The sequence below is a fragment of the Esox lucius genome, chromosome 22, assembly GCF_011004845.1.
Source record: "Esox lucius isolate fEsoLuc1 chromosome 22, fEsoLuc1.pri, whole genome shotgun sequence".
Classification (NCBI taxonomy): Eukaryota; Metazoa; Chordata; class Actinopteri; order Esociformes; family Esocidae; genus Esox; species Esox lucius.
Genome location: NC_047590.1, coordinates 11,592,465 through 11,612,200, shown reverse-complemented (window position 1 = coordinate 11,612,200; position 19,736 = coordinate 11,592,465). Strand labels below are relative to the sequence as shown.

At 43.8% G+C, this 19,736-nt stretch overlaps 1 protein-coding gene across 1 annotated transcript in view; it reads right to left on the bottom strand.

Annotated features, from left to right (window-relative positions):
* Window positions 1-3,479: 3,479 nt before the first annotated feature.
* Window positions 3,480-19,736, bottom strand: part of LOC105019853 (glutamate receptor ionotropic, NMDA 3B) — a 59,224-nt gene continuing 42,967 nt past the window's right edge. The window contains exons 9-19 of the mRNA XM_034289906.1: window positions 18,893-19,028; window positions 18,012-18,112; window positions 17,721-17,867; window positions 17,262-17,407; window positions 16,745-16,860; window positions 16,117-16,195; window positions 14,178-14,250; window positions 12,449-12,613; window positions 12,207-12,274; window positions 11,845-12,092; window positions 3,480-5,309 (exon numbers count right to left, since the gene is read on the bottom strand). Coding sequence (XP_034145797.1) covers window positions 4,375-5,309; window positions 11,845-12,092; window positions 12,207-12,274; window positions 12,449-12,613; window positions 14,178-14,250; window positions 16,117-16,195; window positions 16,745-16,860; window positions 17,262-17,407; window positions 17,721-17,867; window positions 18,012-18,112; window positions 18,893-19,028 — 2,214 coding nt within the window. The 3' untranslated portion in view covers window positions 3,480-4,374. The remainder of the gene's footprint in view (window positions 5,310-11,844; window positions 12,093-12,206; window positions 12,275-12,448; window positions 12,614-14,177; window positions 14,251-16,116; window positions 16,196-16,744; window positions 16,861-17,261; window positions 17,408-17,720; window positions 17,868-18,011; window positions 18,113-18,892; window positions 19,029-19,736) is intronic.

Below are 19,736 nucleotides of genomic sequence, written 5' to 3'. Positions count from 1 at the left end.
CATTGGTCTCAATCTCTACAGCAGTAGGCCTGTCCGTACTGTAAATAATGGCTAGCAACTGTCTTTATACAGTCTATCTGTTGTTTTGTAGTCATTATTGCCTCTCTCTCTCTATTGTTTTCTGGTCTATATGTCAAACACTGTCCTAATGTCTGTCTCTTACCGTCGTCAAAACTTTTACCAGTGGAGATAGTGGAGTGAAGACAGAATAAACAAGATACGTGGTGATAGTAATGAAGACAGTGATGCAGAGAGAGATTCAGTATTTCAGGATGCATTGGTTAATATGTGTGTGTGTGTGTTCTTGGATGCGTGACTAAGGCATAGCAGGGCTGAAATACCCTGCAGGCTTCACCACACTGACACACTTATCAGATCAGGAAAATGGGCGAGTGTTCGGTGACAGAGAGTATATCGTACGTGTGCGGCCTTTCCCCTACCTTTGCTCCCTATGCCTGAGAAAACACAACAGATGTATAATAACATCCATCAAGATACAACTGTCGTTGACCTAATTACTGCTCACGGTGACCTACTCACATTTGCCTTAATATCTTTGCGAGGACCCAAAAAATATTATTAAATCCTTAACCTAACAGTTTTATTCACTCATTGGTAGCGGCAAAAACGACTGTAGAAAAAATTACGCTCCCCCAAGAAAATATACTTATGGCTGTGCAAACCGAAAACGTACATTGGCCTACTGACTGTAAGTCTGAGATAAGAGCGCGGGCTAATTGACTAAAATGGAAATGTACAAGATAAGATCAATCTGCGTTTTGATTTACATGAGTGAAGTACATCAGTGTTCCAGTTGCTCTTTTGATGATGTCATCGTGTGATTTCGCGTGGATGAACAATGCAAAATGTGTCTTTCTAATTTCACAGTGGATTACTATAACGCTGTGCATATGTGTCTGTGTGTGCGCTGACTGCTGTGTATTTTGGGGGATGGGTTGCTTATTTTTACTGAATTGAGAGAAAGACATGGAATGGAAATGGAACTGTTTACAATATTGCTACGACAGTGAATTCATCGAATCTCGTCAGTTTCCAATTTTTCTTCATTCAGCAAAGTTCGTGTGTGTTTGTTTCAATATGTCCACGTTTATTGGTCACAGCAAACGTTTTTGGGGTTGTGGTTAAACGATTAGGCTATGTCTCGGCTTCTAAAACATTTTAATAAAAATGATACAATATAAAAACTATTAAGAAGAAAGTCCATTGTAGTGCAATTATAAATCTACAAATACAATCAAAAATGGACAACCAAGTGACATCACCATCCAACGAAAATACCCCACTACCCTCCGACGAACCATCCCATCGCTTTGCAGTTGGCTTATGGAGCTACTTTTGTTTCAGTGAGGACAAACAAAAGTATTGGGCTAATAATGCAAACAAAATTATTAATATTTAAAGCAAAAAAATATTGAGATAAAAAAATACATATTGCAAAGAAAATATTTAGAAATGCAAAAACAAATCGATTGAAAATGAATGCTAACATTTCTTTGAGAGCCAATATACTTTTCTTGATAACTCAATTGCGTCTAAACAGTTACGTCTTTGGCTGCAGTTTTTTTCCGTCTTTGGTTACGTTACCATGGTCTTTGCTCTCGATTTTTTTTTTTGCGAGGTTGGAGATTTTGACACAAGGTTCTCTGTGGACAGGGCTAAGAGAGATCGAGGGCTAAACTATTGTTGAAATATAAAAAATATTTAAAAAATAAAATGATTAATCATTATGATGTCCTTATGATAAATAGTATATATAATTAATGTACAGCTCTGGAAAGAATTAAGAGACCACTCCTAATTTTTCTTATATCAGCATCTCTACATGTACGGCAGCCATTCCATTCCAGTGTCTGTTAAATTCCAACACAGGCACACCTCATTTTACTTAATGAGGTACTGATTAGGTGATTACCTGAACCAAGTCTAATTTAACGAGGAAAAGTATAAAAAACCACTGCTGTGGTCATCACTATCCTCTTGCAATAGGACCAGCTGGATGGCAAAAACAGTACCTCAAAGGTAATTTGAATAAAAAAAGAACTATTCAGAATGACAAAAAATGTGAAAAGAAAAGCTTTGAGTGAGGAAAAGAAGGGTTCATTTCTGGCTTTACTGGCAGAGGGATACAGTGAGTGTCAGGTTGCTTCCATCCTGAACATTTCAAAGACGGCGGTTCATAAGAACAAGGTCAAGCAACAGACATTGGGGACAACAAAGCTACAGACTGGCAGAGGGCGAAAACGACCGTCCACTGACCGAGATGAGCGTCAACTTATTCAAATGTTATTCAACAACCACAGGATGACACCAAGTGACCTACAAAAAGAATGGCAAACAGCAGCTGGGGTGAAGTGCACAGCGAGGACGGCTCGAAACAGGCTCCTAGGGGCAGGGCTGAAGTCGTGCAAAACTATAAAAAAGCCGTATATATTTCTTCTTAAAAGGTGTTCATCCCAAACCCGCCCGGCCGCCAGAGAAATGTTTCCCGGTGTCCCGGACTAACTGCGCCTCAACCCTATTTTTCCAAAAATTTAGGGGGGCCCATTAGGGTGGACAGAGGTGTAGATGGTCTCGTTGGATAGGGAAGATCCAGGAGAATCACACAGGCCTTGAATGGGGAAAATCAGATGTGTGTATGTATCCCATGTACGGTATATTAGTGTTATGCATTGGGGATAAAGAGGTTGTGGAAAATAGTGTTGCTAGATGTAGCACACCATTCCCCATGATTAGATGTTTATTTTACTCTACACACTTCTCTGAACGTTTCCTACATTGTTTTCACTGTGGCACATTTCAACTTTTTTTGAGCAATATGTATTCCATGTTCAGTCATTTGCATTGTCAAAATGTTGACCTTTTTCAATACCCACTTTTTAAACATATTTTAATACCCACTTTCTATTAAAACAACTCTTAAATATGAACAAATATTTGTTTCATAAATTCTATTTATGTCAGTTTTGAACTAATACGTGGGTCCCTTTCCGTTTAAAATTGTCCACATTTTCATGACCCGAAAGTGTTTCTTTAATGTTGCCCACAAGACGCTGATCTGATTCACGCTGCCCACTTAGTATGTGAGCTCACCGTCCACATTAGCAGCTCAGGCTTTTTCTGGGGCGGGGGGGGGGGGGGGGGGGGGGGGGTCGTGTTGTTTTCCTCAAAACATGAAAGAAGGTGATTAACTTGACTTGGGGTAAGGCATCTGTGTATCTGCCAGTATTCCCTTTGTAATCCGTTGTCTGTCCCTGCCAAATTCTTCTCTTGTCAGACCCAGTGAGTTGTGACTCAGATTTGTCTCTGTAATTACCTGTGTGTGTGTCTGTGTGTGTGTGTGTATGTATGCGGGTGTGGGTGGGTGTGTGAGTGGAATCCAAGCGCCACCTTGTGGAATTGACCGTCATTACAGACTGTGGTAATATTACTTCCATTACAACCAGCATATAAATGTTTATTTCAAAATATGTAAATGATAAACAAACGACACAACAAGGTTATGTGTGAATGATACGGATCACTGTTGTTATAGGCAGCATCCTGGCACATTGAACACACGTCCCACCATCACCAGAACAACACGTTTGCAAACATTTCCCTCAGTCCAAAAACATCACCTCACCTTCCCGCTGTTCAGTTAACCTGACGGACTGCTCCTGTTATAGAAAACCAACCATTCCAATCCACTTCAAGCTCTAACTATAGATATGTTATAGCTACATTTAAAAACACTGTGATATTAAATCCTTTTGAAAGTAAATTCAATTAAACTGCATAGTATCTGAGCAACTCAAGGTCCTTAAAAAGGATTAGTTGTGACAATGACAGTGGAGACATAAAACCTTGGATAGCCCCATCCTTACCCAGTTCGGGGGAGGGGGGGGGGCGTAATTGAACATGTTCAAGCCCCCCTGTGTGCATCAAGTGACACGCTCAAAACCGACGACACATCTGTGGTGTATTCATTAGTTGTCAACCATAGCAAAACGGAAAACAATTTGCAGTGATTTTATTGAGCAATCTCATGTGGGTCACTGCCTCTTTCAATACGTTTGCTTCTGTTGGATTAAATGTAGTTCCCAGTGTTTAGACTCCAGGGGAAACTGAAAAATAACAAGACAACACCTTTTATGTGGAGACAAACATTGGTGGTTAAAGTTCTGATCATTCATTTTAAACAGACAGCAACCATTGACATCAGAAGCAAATGGATCAGGGCTGTATTGCTGTCTGTCACTGTTAAACAAACCTTTTTTGTCTAATAGTTTCAAGTTTGCTAACTTAAAAATCATGTGCACTTGTTGAAGTCATTGGATTTGTCCATAGTTTTCTATTAAAGAATCCATCAAAAGACTAACACAAACTCTTCTCGGTGTCATTGGGAACAGGAGGTTCCCTAACGGAAGTCTGAGTGCTGGCACTGGATTGGCCAGATCGGCCTCTCTCCAGATTAGTCATAGTAGCCGATTGGCTAGTTGTTGGTCTGTCCAGACTAGCCCCTGTTCGTACTTGGACAGTTCTCCCTCTCTCCTGGTCTCTCACTGCACCTGATTGACTCACTCTTCCTCTCTCCATGCTGGTGAAGAGATTACGTGATTGGACAGTACTATCTGTCTGCGCTATATTGACAGCTTCTGATTGGTTAGTTGCCTCCCTGTCTAAACTGGCCGATGTTTGTGGTTTGATCTCTCTTATGTTCAGAGCTGCTGATTGGCTGCTCCTCCCTGTCTGCAGAATGTGGGACACCTGTGATTGGCTGCTCTGCTTTCTGTCAATACTTTTGGATTGGTCGTTTTTGTCTCTCTCAATTTGTGATTGGTCTAATAGTCTGTCCCTGTCTGTGTCCTGTCTGCCTGTTTGTCTCCCATTGGAATTCTCACTGTTTGTACCATATTTGTCTTTGTCAAGACAGCTACTGAGGTTTGACTGGGCACTCCGTTCTCTCTCCTCATTGGTTTTATCTTTCTCTGGGTTGGTTCTCTCTATCATCAGGCTTTGCAAATGGCCGACATTCTCTCTCTTCAGTTTTGCTGCAATAGCTGTAGTTTGGCTCATCCTCTGGTTCTCCAAGCAGGTTTTTATCTCGGCCCTCCTGGCCAAAGCATCTCTCAGCTGTGCTGTGAATGTTTCGATCCTCCCCTGGACCTCTTGGAGCTCCCCCTCCCACAGGAAGGTCTGGCTGTCTGGGCTTCCCAGCGGAGGGAGGACCAGGCCAGAGGAAACAAGGACCGATGCTGGGCCACCATTAGCATGGAGGCTAATGTGAGGAGATAAACCACGTAGACAGCCTGAAACAGAAAAGGAATTGAAGTTAATGTGATTTGTAGAGTCAAACAAAATTCTTAAAGGTAGACTCTCAATGCTTCTTAAAGCTAAATACCGTGGCCAAAATATTGGGCACTTCAAATACTGAGATGAATTATACATCACGATTCAACACTTTTAGTTTTTTGAGGAAACTGATCCACTCTGCTGTTGACATTTTGCAACTACTTCTAAATAATAGCATTTTTACATTATGATAGTTTGATTTAAATGATCAACATTTGCCAGATCTTTGACAGTTACAGTGGGGAGAACAAGTATTTGATACACTGCCGATTTTGCAAGTTTGATACATCAGAAAAGCAGAACTTAATATTTGGTACATTATAAGTTTGTTTGTAATTATAAGTTTCCTGTAGATCTTGAACAGGTTTGCACACACTGCAGCAGGAATATTGGCCCACTCATCCATACAGACCTTCTCCAGATCCTTCAGGTTTTGGGGCTGTCGCTGGGCAATACAGACTTTCAGCTCTCTCCAAAGATTTTCTATTGGGTTCAGGTCTGGAGACTTGCTAGGCCACTCCAGGACCTTGAGATGCTTCTTACAGAGCCACTCCTTAGTTGCCCTGGCTGTGTGTTTCGGGTTGTTGTCATGCTGGAAGACCCAGCCACGACCCATCTTTAATGCTCTTACTGAGGGAAGGAGGTTGTTGGCGAAGATCTCGTGATACATGGCCCCATCCATCCTCCCCTCAATACGGTGCAGTCGTCCTGTCCCTTTTGCAGAAAAGCATCCCCAAAGAATGATGTTTCCACCTCCATGCTTCACGGTTGGGATGGTGTTCTTGGGGTTGTACATATTCTTCTTCTTCCTCCAAACACAGCGAGTGGGGTTTAGACCAAAAAGCTCTATTTTTGTCTCATCAGACCTTCTCCCATTCCTCCTCTGGATCATCCAGATGGTCATTGGCAAACTTCAGACGGGCCTGGACATGCGCTGGACCTTGCGTGCAGGGGGACCTTGCGTGCGCTGCAGGATTTTAATCCATGATGTCATAGTGTGTTACTAATGGTTTTCTTTGAGACTGTGGTCCCAGCTCTCTTCAGGTCATTGACCAGGTCCTGCCTTATAGTTCTGGGCTAATCCCTCACCTTCATCATGATCATTGATGCCCCACGAGGTGAGATCTTGTATGGAATCCCAGACCCAGGGAGATTGACCGTCATCTTGAACTTCTTCCATTTTCTAATAATTGCGCCAATAGTTGCCTTCTCACCAAGCTGCTTGCCTATTGTCCTGTAGCCCATCCCAGCCTTGTGTAGGTCTACAATTTTATCCCTGATGTCCTTACACAGCTCTCTGGTCTTGGCCATTGTGGAGAGGTTGGAATCTGTTTGATTGAGTGTGTGGACAGGTGTCTTTTATACAGGTAACTAGTTCAAACAGGTGCAGTTAATACAGGTAATGAGTGGAGAACAGGAGGGCTTCTTAAAGAAAAACTAACAGGTCTGTGAGAGCCGGAATTCTTACTGGTTGGTAGGTGATCAAATACATGCAATAAAATGCAAATTAATTATAAAAAAATCATACAATGTGATTTTCTGGATATTTGTTTTAGATTCCGTCTCTCACAGTTGAAGTGTACGTAAGTAGGAAAACCTGCAAAAATGGCAGTGTATCAAATACTTGTTCTCCCCACTTTATACATTTTTTTAACCTTTTCACGCGTGAGTTTCAAATATGCCTTAACGGCCCCCCAGAGTGAGTTTTTTTGCGCGTGAGTTCAGCACTCACTCAGAGTTCCAGAATTTGATTGTGACGTCACAAAACATTTAATCTGCAGCTTCCCAAAAACACCACGCTGCTTACTGGTTATGCATCTAATTTTTTATTTAAATTATATTAACAAACTTCTACAGGTAGTAACTGTTAAAAATGTATATTGAATAATTATGAACCAATCTTAAAAATGCTGTCTTATTTCTAAAGATCGCGGCGAGAAAGATACTGAAACGCTTCACTTGTTGTATCAATAAAACATACGCAATCTATCAGGCAATAGGTGGTATGTAAATAGTTTTACGTAATTATTCAGAAGCTCTCAAAAAAGTATAGATTCCGATTCTTGCATTTAGTAATGGACAAATGCGATCAGTGAAAAGGTAGATTTTTGAAGATTACGAGCTTTTTTCTCAACAAAATAGTGCTACTGTTTTAGTTTGCGCCATCGGTTTGCTACTATATCTGCCAATATTGTGCGTGAACCCTACCAAAACAAACTGACTGGATTAACCCCACGTTAGCTACATGCATTGAGTGTTGACATGAAGTCACTTTGCCAGGTAAGGAACACTAAATACATTGCATTGCAAGCTTCTCTTTTTGACTCAAATTCAAAGAGCTGCAAAGAGCTGGTTTATGTGTAACTGTAGCTAGCTAGCAAACGTCAGCTAACCGCTAGCAAACGTCAGCTAACCGCTAGCAAACGTCAGCTAACCGCTAGCTAACAAAGTTTGACCTGTAATGCAGTGCAGCTAAAATGAAGATCATAGTTTCCCCAGGATGGCAAATCTGTCCGAAAGACTGGCAAATGTAAATGACCATCGGGTCTTAGAGTAACTCACCTTTCTTTATCTTTGATTGATAAAAAGCATAGCAGCACCCTCAACAGGTAACGTAACTTGAAAGTTTTTACACAATGATTTTGACAGGTTGTCAGCTCTTTCAGGAAATGGTTAGATGCTCTATAGTAGTCGCTAATATAATTCGTTTTTTGCGTATTATATTTATTGTAGAAAATCTAACTTCTAGTGTTGGCTACCTGTTGGTACGTAAGTAACACTTTTTTATGCTTGCCACCTGGTTAATAACATAGTGTGGTCTTGAAACAATTACAATCAGGAAATGAAGTTATAAACGCTGTTTGAGCTAAATGTGAGTAAATAACAGCGCGGTCTGACCAGCCATTGTTACGTCACTCGTACCTAGGCGTTCTAATGATGCGTTCTAAACGATACGTTCTAATCACACCGGTGTGATCGTACGCTTCAGGGACCACTCTAGACTGATCACACCAGTGTGATCGTACGCGTCAAAGGGTTAAAGTGTGAATGGATAAAAAAGTCAGTTGTTGCATGCCAGCTATCGAGGCAACATGGGACTTGTTTTGTCCAACAGACACTCTCTGAGGCTACTGAGGTCTGGAGAGAAGGTCTAGCTGAATGTGTGTCGGAGTGGAATGAGTGATGACGCGAGGAGACTGGTTCTGTGGGTCCTTCCAGCTCCATGAACAGAATCCGTTTTTATTTTTGTTGCTGTGAAGCAACTAAAAACATCTCACACTGGCACAGAAACAATTCCACCATCAACAGCAACAGCGCATTGATGTAGATGTAGAGTCTGATGCAGAGCACCGTGTTAATTCAATCAATAAATCAAATGTATTTATAAAGCCCTTTTTACATCATCAGTTGTCACAAAGTGCTTTTACCAAACACCTGGCCTTAAACCCCAAGGAGCAAACAACAGTAGTGTTGAATTTCAGTGGCTAGGAAAAACTCCCTAAGAATGCCAAAATTTAGGAAGAAACCTAGAGAGGACCCAGGCTCAGAGGGGTGACCAGTCCTCATCTGGCTGTGCCAGGGTGAACATACTAAGATTAGATTTGTAATAATTAATAAATGCATGTGGACTGAGTCCAGAGTCTATTTAAACTTAATCCAGGTCGGAAGCATGACCAGATGGACAAGGAAAGGGAAAACATGGGGGAGGGATGATGTGTCAGCACAGTGGCAGCTGAAATCATCAGGTATCATCTTGATCTGCAACACAACCAGGAGGACTTTGGACAGGGACAGCAATGGGTCTTTCAAGCCAGGTACTCCGCAGGTGTGGGCCAGGACCTCATGTCCTCCTAAGTTCAAAACAATAGGAGACTGGGAATATTCAGAAAATGCATTCCTCATATCAACAAGGATTTATAGTGGAGAAGGGGAACATAGTGGAGAAGGAGAACTGACCCTACTCTCCCAGTACAATAATATAGCAGCGCAAGACCTTGGGACTGAGACAGGGGGGGCCGGCGACACTGTGGCCCTATCTGGCGGAGGCCCCGGACAGGGCCCAACAGGCAGGAAATCAATCCACCCACATTGCCAAGCATCAACCAAAGGGACACCCACCAGCCGCAACCACCCTGAATGAGGGCAGAGTATTGCCAGCAGAGTACAGCCCAATTGCACAAGTGCGCAACTGAGAGACAACAAGCCAGTGACTCCGCCCCCGAGAGGCATTGGAGCATTGGCGACGAGAGCCCACCTGGCAAGACAGCATTGGTGGACAGTATCAAGCCTTTCTGGTCACCTTCACGCCCCCGGGCCAGACTACACCTAATTATAAACCGTGCTGTAGAGATGAGTTTTTAGTAGACACTTGAAAGTTTGCACTGAGTTTGCATTTCTAACCTTAATTGGCAAATCCTTCCACAGTAGTGGAGCTCTATGGGAAAAAGTCCTGCCTCCGGCTGTTTGTTTAGAAATTCTAAAAAAGGCCTGCATCTTGCGATGTAGGTATGTATGGCTGGATGTATGGCTGGATCATTTCAGCAAGGTAATTAGGAGCAAGTCCGTGTATTGATTTATAGGTTAAAAATAAAACCTTAAAATCAGCCCTAACCCTAACAGGCAGCCAGTGTAAATAGGCTAGTACTGGAGTAATGTGTTCACATTTTTTTGTTCTAGTTAGGATTCTAGCAGCCGTGTGCAGCACTAATTGAAGTTGCTTAATTTTGAGTTTGGTACACATCCGGAGGAAAGGGAGCAATTTATTATGTTCAACATTGGCAGACCTAGCACAGGAAATAGCTCCTTAAGTAAGTGTTTTGGACTATGTGACAATTTTCAGGTTTAGAGCTCTTAAAAAAATTGTGAACGTGTCGAGCGATGTTTCCACCTTCTCCCATTCAAAAATTCAAGTGTCCCCATAATTACCAGGCAAACAACATTGTCACAGAGTTTGAAATCCTTCCATGTCAGGACTCTAAAAGTTCCAACTGTCTCTTTGTGTGTGTGTGTGATTAAATACAGAATGTGCATGTGTGAATTATTCTGTGTGTGTGTGATTAAATACAGTATGTTTGTGTGATTAAATACAGTATGTGTGTGTGTGATTAAATACAGTATGTTTGTGTGTGTGATTAAATACAGTATGTTTGTGTGATTAAATACAGTATGTGTGTGTGTGATTAAATACAGTATGTTTGTGTGTGTGATTAAATACAGTATGTTTGTGTGATTAAATACAGTATGTGTGTGTGTGATTAAATACAGTATGTTTGTGTGTGTGATTAAATACAGTATGTTTGTGTGATTAAATACAGTATGTGTGTGTGTGTGATTAAACACAGCATGTTTGTGTACGTGTGAGTGTGTGTTTGTGTGTGTGATTAAATACAGTATGTGTGTGTGATTAAATAAAGTATGTGTGTGATTAAATACAGCATGTTTGTGTACGTGTGAGTGTGTGTTTGTGTGTGTGATTAAATACAGTATGTGTGTGTGATTAAATACAGTATGTGTGTGTGTGATTAAATACAGTATGTGTGTGTGTGATTAAATACAGTATGTTTGTGTGATTAAATACAGTATGTGTGTGTGTGTGTGTGATTAAATACAGTATGTTTGTGTGTGTGATTAAATACAGTATGTGTGTGTGTGATTAAACACAGCATGTTTGTGTACGTGTGAGTGTGTGTTTGTGTGTGTGATTAAATACAGTATGTGTGTGTGTGTGATTAAATACAGTATGTTTGTGTGTGTGATTAAATACAGTATGTTTGTGTACGTGTGAGTGTGTTTTTGTGTGTGTGATTAAATACAGTATGTGTGTGTGATTAAATACATTATGTGTGTGTGTGATTAAATACAGTATGTGTGTGTGATTAAATACAGTATGTGTGTGTGTGTGTGTGTGATTAAATACAGTATGTTTGTGTGTGTGATTAAATACAGTATGTTTGTGTGTGTGATTAAATACAGTATGTGTGTGTGTGATTAAATACAGTATGTGTGTGTGATTAAATACAGTATGTGTGTGTGTGTGTGTGTGTGTGATTAAATACAGTATGTTTGTGTGTGTGATTAAACACAGCATGTGTGTGTGTGTGATTAAATACAGTATGTTTGTGTACGCGTGTGTGTGTGTTTGTTTGTGTGATTAAATACAGTATGTTTGTGTACGCGTGTGTGTGTGTTTGTTTGTGTGATTAAATACAGTATGTTTGTGTACGCGTGTGTGTGTGTTTGTTTGTGTGATTAAATACAGTATGTTTGTGTACGCGTGTGTGTGTGTTTGTTTGTGTGATTAAATACAGTATGTGTGTGTGTGATTAAATACAGTATGTTTGTGTGATTAAATACAGTATGTGTGTGTGTGTGATTAAATACAGTATGTGTGTGTGTGATTAAACACGGCATGTTTGTGTACGCGTGTGTGTGTGTTTGTTTGTGTGATTAAATACCATACGTGTGTGTGTGTGTGTGTGTGTGTGTGTGTACCTCCCAGGCCATGTCGTCCCACCATGCCGGGCCGTCCCCGGACAGAGGCGGTGTGTGTCCGCAGGCGGTAGCTGTGTAGGCTCTCCAGGTCAAAGTGGACTCGCTTATTCTCCTTGGGGTCCCGGGCCGGGGAAGAGGGCCGGGGAGGAGAAGGGGGGGCGGACAGGGGGGAGGAGGGGGGAGTAGAAGGTGGGGGAGGCTGCTGGTGTCTGTGGAGGCTGCAGCTATTAGAGAGACAAGGGGAGGGACTGAGAACCAGAGAGAGAAGGAGGTCAGTTTACTGAGCTGAACCGCCAAGTCTGTCAGCTTCAGTTCGAATGGAAGCCATACTGCCTTGTAAAAGAGTGTTGCTGGTTTTCTACCTGTGGTCCCGACCAATCAACTCCTTCCCTACGTCCTCATAGGGGGTGTTCAGGGCTCGGTGGATCTTCTGTCATTACAGAGGCAATACATACAAAAGATCACTCGCTCAATTAAGATCACCTCAGTAGGTCACCTTGGTATAACAAGAACAGTAGGTCACCTTGGTATAACATTTACCTTGAACATTTGAATTTTTAACACCAGGGTGGTTATAGACGTATTTGTGCGTGTAAATTCATACCTGGCTAGTGTGTAACCAGTAGGTGAGTGTCTGTGACCGTCGTAGGCGGGGCAGAGCTAGGTGATAGAAGGTGTGCTCAGCTGCCAAGGTAAAGATGGCTCCCACCACCCCAACACACAACATCACAAACAGACCGGAGAAGTGGTCTATGCCCATTGATAGATTCTTGGTGAAAGAGTCAGAAAGACAGAGAAAGAAAGCGTACAGTCAGAAAAATATCAACAAGAGTCAGGCAAAGAAAAGCGTAGAATCAGATATAATCAATAAGAGTCAGGAAAAGTAGAATCTGATATAATCAATAAGAGTCAGGAAGAGAAAAATATAGAATCTGATAGAATCAATAAGATTAAGGAAGAGAGAAGAGTTGAATCAGATAGAATTAATAAGAGTTTGGAAAAGAGTAGAATCAGATATGATCCTTATGAGTCAGGTAGAAGGAAGAGTATAATAAATAGAGTTAGGAATAGAACGACCAAGAGAGGAAGAGAGAGACAGAGAAAAAGAGAGAAATTAAGTTATTCATCTGATAATCAAAGAATGAATGTTATAACCTGCTAAAACCACTAGATGGCAGAGTGAACCAAATGGCAAAAATGCTCATTCGAATCACTGGTTCTGTATAGAAACAGCCTGCTGTTCCACCTGTCAGGGACGACCTTTAAAGGGGATATGAAGTATTCAAACAGGGCAGTGTTCTGCTCTTCCTTCCATGCCACAACAACCTTGTCTGTTCCCAGGACAACACTTTGATCTACAGAGGCAGGAGTGCTGACCAGAAGTAACAACAAACAAACACGCACACACACACACACAAACACACACACTATCTGAAAATACAAGTATCAGGCAATTCATTAACCGTGTTTCTTTTTAGTTTCTCACTCACTCCCCCCTCTTTCTCTATATCGCTTGCTCTCTCTCTCCCTATTTCTCTCACCTATCTCATTCCCCCATCTCTCTCCCACCAGCCTCTCACTCTACATAAGGTGCCTTAGCCACCCTGTATGTCCCGGACATACTGACAACATGGACAACAGACCTCTGTCCTCCATCAGTGGGTCCTATCTTTCATCCTGAATGATGGCCCTGAGGTTCTCGGCTGCACACAGTCAAACTGATGAATCAATATGAAGAATATGAGCCCACTGATATGGGCAGACTGGTTCTCCCGGCCCAAATCCTCCCTTTCTCTGGGGAGAGGGGTGTCTAGGTGGCTGTAATGCGTACAAACACACACACACAGACACGCACGCACGCACACGCACAGATTTTATCACAGATGCCACGGGGTAGAACGCGGAATGAAGGTAAAATAGTATTCGCCAGCAGGCAGGAGCTATATCAGGGCTGAAGATAAGTGTGTGTGTGTCTGAGTATCTTTGTGAGTGTGTGTGTGTGAATGTGTGTGTCTGAGTGTCTGTGTGTGTGTGTGTGTGTGTAAGCCCGGCAATGAGTCCTTGTTTGTCTCAGTCTCAGCGCAAAGCTGAAATACGGGACTAGTTTACAAACACGGAAGGAGCAGATGTGTGTGTGTGTGTGTGTGTGTGCAGTGTCGTGTGATGTGTGGCGTGTTTGTGAAGGAGTACTACTCTGTCAGCACAATCAATAGTAGGAGTCACTGTGGCGGCGAGAGCCCAGACAAGCCAACAAACAAAGCCACAGCGGCGCTTATGAAGAGAGTTAAGTTGTTATGGCTTCCGACGACTCTGACCTTTAAACACACACTCACCTCGGTGTTAGTGAATACCCGCTTCCCGCACGGAACCACCTTGTACCACTTATCATGTAGCAGATCCATATATCTGGAACCACAAGTAATCTCAATGATTAATAACGAATGATTAATAAATAATGACCTTAAGACACTACAACAAGTCATAATCAACGAAATGAGGGTCCACACATTAAGAACACAAAGCCCGAGTCCCTCGGTGATTCAGAAAAACACACTGTGGGCAACGTGCTCTTGTTTCATCCATGCCGTAATCACGCCACGGGCCACGGGCGTGGCTTCCAAACGTCAGAGGCCCAGGAAGTCTGCTGACGTCGCTGCGCCCCAGTCCCCAGAAGAGGCGGGACGTTACGTGCCATCCACTAATGGGCCCTCTGAGTGTGTTCTGGAGTTCGCAAATTCAGAATGCTCACTTGTCCTCCAGCGCGTTCTGTTCCCGTGTCTTGGACTCGGCGAGCGGCCGCGTGCATCTTCCTGTACCCAGGAACAACAGCTCTGGCTTCTGTTTAGCCCAGTTCCGGCTGGGGGCCGTGGTGCCTTTTCCCATAACGTCTCTGCCTATTTGGCTTGACGGCGCCTAGGATAGCAGCCGTTCCCGTAGGGCTTTCATGGAAGCGGCGTGTTCGGCATTGGGGGATTTCCGCACGCTTCAGCGCACGACTCCACGTGTACCGTTGCCTGGGTGTCTCCGCTGTGGGTCAGGACACTGGTTACACTGCGGTCGCTCACGTTTGACCTTGGCTCTCTCTGTGCTAACACGGATCAGTGTGGACTCCCAGTGGCTTGGGGCGGTCTGTCTTCCCGGTCATTGAAACCTGGGAGAGGATCCAGCGTCCAGCTTCGATGAGGGGTTTCTACTTGTTTTAGGGGCAAGAGAATTGTTCCCTTTCGGAGCTCAGCAGTGGGCTCCGCTTTGAACGGTAGAAGTGCCTGCGATTTCAGCTCGTCATGTGGGAATGGATGTCCCAACCCTGGGGGCAAGTCCCCTGACAAGCTCTGTTTCCTGGCGCCTTGTCGGGGCTCCATTGGATCCTGTAGATCTACGGGATCCTCCCGTATAAAAAACGACCTGCTCAGGGCTCTGGCCTCTGACAAGCATGTTGATAAAGCGTCACCCCTTTCTCTGAGCAGAATTGAGAAAGCTGACAGCAAAGGTCGCAGGTCGCCTAACAGGCTGTGCCCTCCCTCCGATGGGCCGGAGTTTTAAGGGTCGACTGTGGTAGTTTTGCTGCGGTGAGCCAGTCATCACACTGTTTTCCGGGGTTTTATTGACTCGATGCCACGGCTCTCAGCCTAGGTCGTAGCTGTCGGCTGGGAGAGGAGAGGGTGAACAGGTAGCCAGCGTATTCCCGCGTCGCCCCAGGGGACTGGCATCAGTTCAAGCCGGTTTCCCTTGGGTAGGATATTGCGGGCTGCCTGGTTCACTGTCCACTAGGCTGGCTTAGGGAGAGACTGTGAGTCACCACTGTGTGTTGTACTGAATGTCAAAATAAAATAAATCGGAAAGGGGATAATCTCAGCGGAGGTGTAGGGCTGTGTTGTAGGGCTGTGGTGCAGGGCTGTGGTGTAGGGCTGTGGTGTAGGGCTGTGGTGTAGGGCTGTGGTGTAGGGCTGTGTTGTAGGGCTGTGGTGTAGGGCTGTGTTGTAGGGCTGTGGTGTAGGGCTGTGTTGTAGGGCTGTGGTGGACCCTAACCCACAGAGTGTCATACATCATTCCCTCCTTCAGGGAACAGTTACTACAGCTGTAAATGTACGTTTTGGACAACGTCTCCTAAAAATAATAAATAAACGCATAAAGGAACGAGTAGGCAAAGTACTTCCTGCCTGATATATGACGCCAAAACAGGTGTGAGCTTTTCTCATTCCATTACTAATACAGTGCTCTTAACACATCTCAATATTGAACATATGCCTGTGTGTGTGTGTGTTACCTTACCCTTCTGACTTGTAGCGACCGATGAATTCGGACACGTTAGCAGTGAGAGGGGAGCCTTGGGCAACGCCTATACCATATCCTGGAGACACACACAGACACACGCACACGCAGTTACACGGTCTGTCTGTCACAGTAAACAGCTAGCCTGGTCGGTGCTCTTTGCTGTCACTGTCAAGCTAAACATGTTTGACATTCACATTGACTGACAAGGACACATCTGGGGACAGGCTAGTAAGTCAGGCTGATCCCATTGTTTACACTGCAATATCAGACGTTTGTCCAGCACCTTCGGACATCTAATGGACACTAAGACTTCACCTCTGGGGGGATTGATCCGACAAGGTGCAAACTTTTTTTTGGGAAACTTGGTCAAGCCATAGCCATAATCATCATTTAATGCCTGAGGTCTTAACCGCAGAAGTCCAAAACTGTAAACTGTGGCAGAAAGCAGTCCAGCAGCGGTTAAAAATCAACATGCAACAGTGAGATCAGGTTGAAATAGTCTCACCAGTCAACGTAGCAATATAAGAGTTTATTGGGTGAATGAACATGTATTTCTACTTGTGTGTGTATATGTTTGAATACGTGTACACAAAAGTGTGGGTGTGTGTGTTAATGTGTATCTTACCCTCAATAGCAAATGGCTTTCCAACAGTGGCCAGTTTACACTCAGCGTCAATAGAGACTTCATAGTCCAATAAGGCTTTATCCATGATGAATGCATCTAGTAGGGGAGGGTCTGTCCTAACGCACGCACACACACACACACACACACAAACACAAAGCACACACACACACACACACACACACACACAAACACAAAGCACACACACAAAAAAAGGCAAAAACACACCGATCTGTTCCTAACTATAATAACATAACAATAACATGATTGAGTTGTGTTCTCTGGGGTAATTTATAAAACATAGAGTTTATGATTACAATATACCAAACACCAATAAAGGAAAGAACACAATTTCAGCATGCGGAGGTGTTGGTTAAAGTTTGTTCATCGACAGCCTTCTGAGGCATAGCCAGTGTATCATATTAAATGTCCACATTAAATAATCTAGCACAACACAACACTGCAGTAACTGGTTGGTTAGGCAACAGCTGGTGTGTGTGTGTGTGTGTGTTTATCTTACTTTAACATGTCTACTCCGTCAGGCGTAGTAGGCTGGTTGTAGCGCCTCATGTAGTCATGCATGGCGGAGAAACTCTTCCTCATGTAGTCCTCAGCAGAGCTCTCTCTGACCGTCCCGAACCTGAACCCGCGAGACGGGTGGTGGAGCTGGGGAAGAGGTGTGGGCGCCGGGGGGGGGGAGTTAAAGTATATAAAGAAATGAGACGTCTCCACACGAATCATTGCCGCTCCCCACTGCTTTATTTCTGCACCCAAGAACACGACAGGAGCATTCGTCAGGACTGACAGGTCTGACTATGTCTCTTAGGGTATGACTAAAGTGCCAGGGAGCAGCTACGTTCTGTTAAATCAAACTGGTCTACATCTAATGGAATCTTAGCAAGTGCAACTATCCACCAGTATGATGTATTAATTCCTTTTGAACATGTGTGTGTGTGTGTGTGTGTGTGTGCGTGGGTACCTTCTCATCATGGATCCCAGACAGCTGTTGAAAGGTTTTCTCACCGACCATTACCGCGGCCAGGTTAGCTGTATAACTGGAGAGCACCAGCAGACAGAAGATGGCCCAGAGGTTCATCAGGAACCTGCCAGTCCAACATTTAGGAGTCTGGAAAGGAGGGAGAAATAAAGAAGGGAGAAATAAAGGGGGAGAGTGAAAGAGAAAAGGGATGAATCAATCCTTCTCTCTATCCCATCTATCCCAGCTGCTGTCTTCCTCCCTCCCCAAATCCCTCCCTCCCTCCCTTTTTACCTTAGTAGCGACGGAGCGCCCGAACAGGATGGCGTAACATAGATTGAGGGCTGACGAATAAGAGAAGACACTGAGTCTGTTCCGGCCGTGTGGTGTCATACCTAGAATCAACAAACACAACACAGGAGGAGTCCTTTATGTGCCTGAGTGTGTGTTTGTGTGTTTACAGTATTATTGTGTTTCACATCAACACAGTAAAGGGAGTTGTCCAGGTTCCAACCACCCACTGTTATTTATTTTGACAATGACGTGGATTTACTGTGAGAAACAGCACAGCCTTTCACATATCGTCTGTCTTTCCTTATTTTGTGAATGTTTTCAGGTCTTCCACACAAACCTACTATTACATAAAGGAAACCTGACGGAACCTACAACACAAGATATGTATAGTTCTGTAATATATTTCATGGTTATTTAATGGTGATGGTGGCGTGATATTTTCAGGGCGCCTTGCAGCCTCAGGAACTGGAAAAATTGCCATCACCGAAGAAACTATAAAGTCTGTTTCAGCTAATTCTGTTGGAGAATGTCAGGTCATCAGTCGGCTCAGGCTGCAAGACAGCGATCTGAGACACACAACCAAGACTACATGAGAATGGCTGCAAAGCAAAACATTTTTAGAAACCTATTGAGATGTTTTGACAGAAAACTGTGTTATTTGTTCACTCAAGCTCCATTCATGTAATATTTTGTTGAAGATCTGAAAACTTTGACGAAAACGTGACGAAAATATTCAAAAATAGAGAAAGTCATACAGGGGACAAATAGTTTTTAACGGCCCTCTAAGCTCATTGCAGTACCCAGCGATTTAGGTCACAAACGGCTAATGTGACAGACTCTGGATGATAAAAGAGGCATAAATGGCCTGTTCATTTTCTCACCAAAAGGACTGTTCCACTCGTAGATGGTGAGGAAGAGTGCGGTGAGATGAAGCGTGACGAAGATGCCGACCCACATGGACCAATGAAGCGGCCACATAAAGGCACCAATAGGGGCTGCTGTGTCTTGGCTGCGCACCTGATAGTCAAAACACACACACGAAACACACACACACACATTATTACTGTGTATACACTCAAGCAAGTTTAATAGGTTCACCACCCGCTCGGTTTGATATATATGACAGGCAGACAAGAGTCAAGGGATTCCGTAACTCTTTGATCTAATGTATGAACAGGTAAAATCTTGATCGGTCTGATTGTCGGATGCTATGCTAAGCATATCAGTTTTACAGAGAAAGGCAAGCCAAACAGAAAATATCCAGCCAGCCGCAGGCCAGTCACTGATGAGAGAGATGAGGGCGGTTGAAGGAGAAAGTCAAGAATCTAACAAGCTAACAAACAGGGAAATCACCTTCTACGGTGGCATGCAGAATAGCATCGTCGGGAACACACAGCTGTCCTTGTCACAGCCTGCCATTGCAGCGGATGCCCACATTACATCTCCCTCTTATCGGCAAAACATAATAAGGGAAGAGGAGCTGGCAGGCGGTCGCTAACACTGGACAGTTTAGGAGTGGATAAACATCGCCTGCCTGGTCCGACGAAATCGCAACTCACCCACGCTCCTCCTCAGAACCCAACCCACCCACGCTCCTCCTCAGAACCCAACCCACCCACGCTCCTCCTCAGAACCCAACCCACCCACGCTCCTCCTCAGAACCCAACCCACCCACGCTCCTCCTCAGAACCCAACCCACCCACGCTCCTCCTCAGAACCCAACCC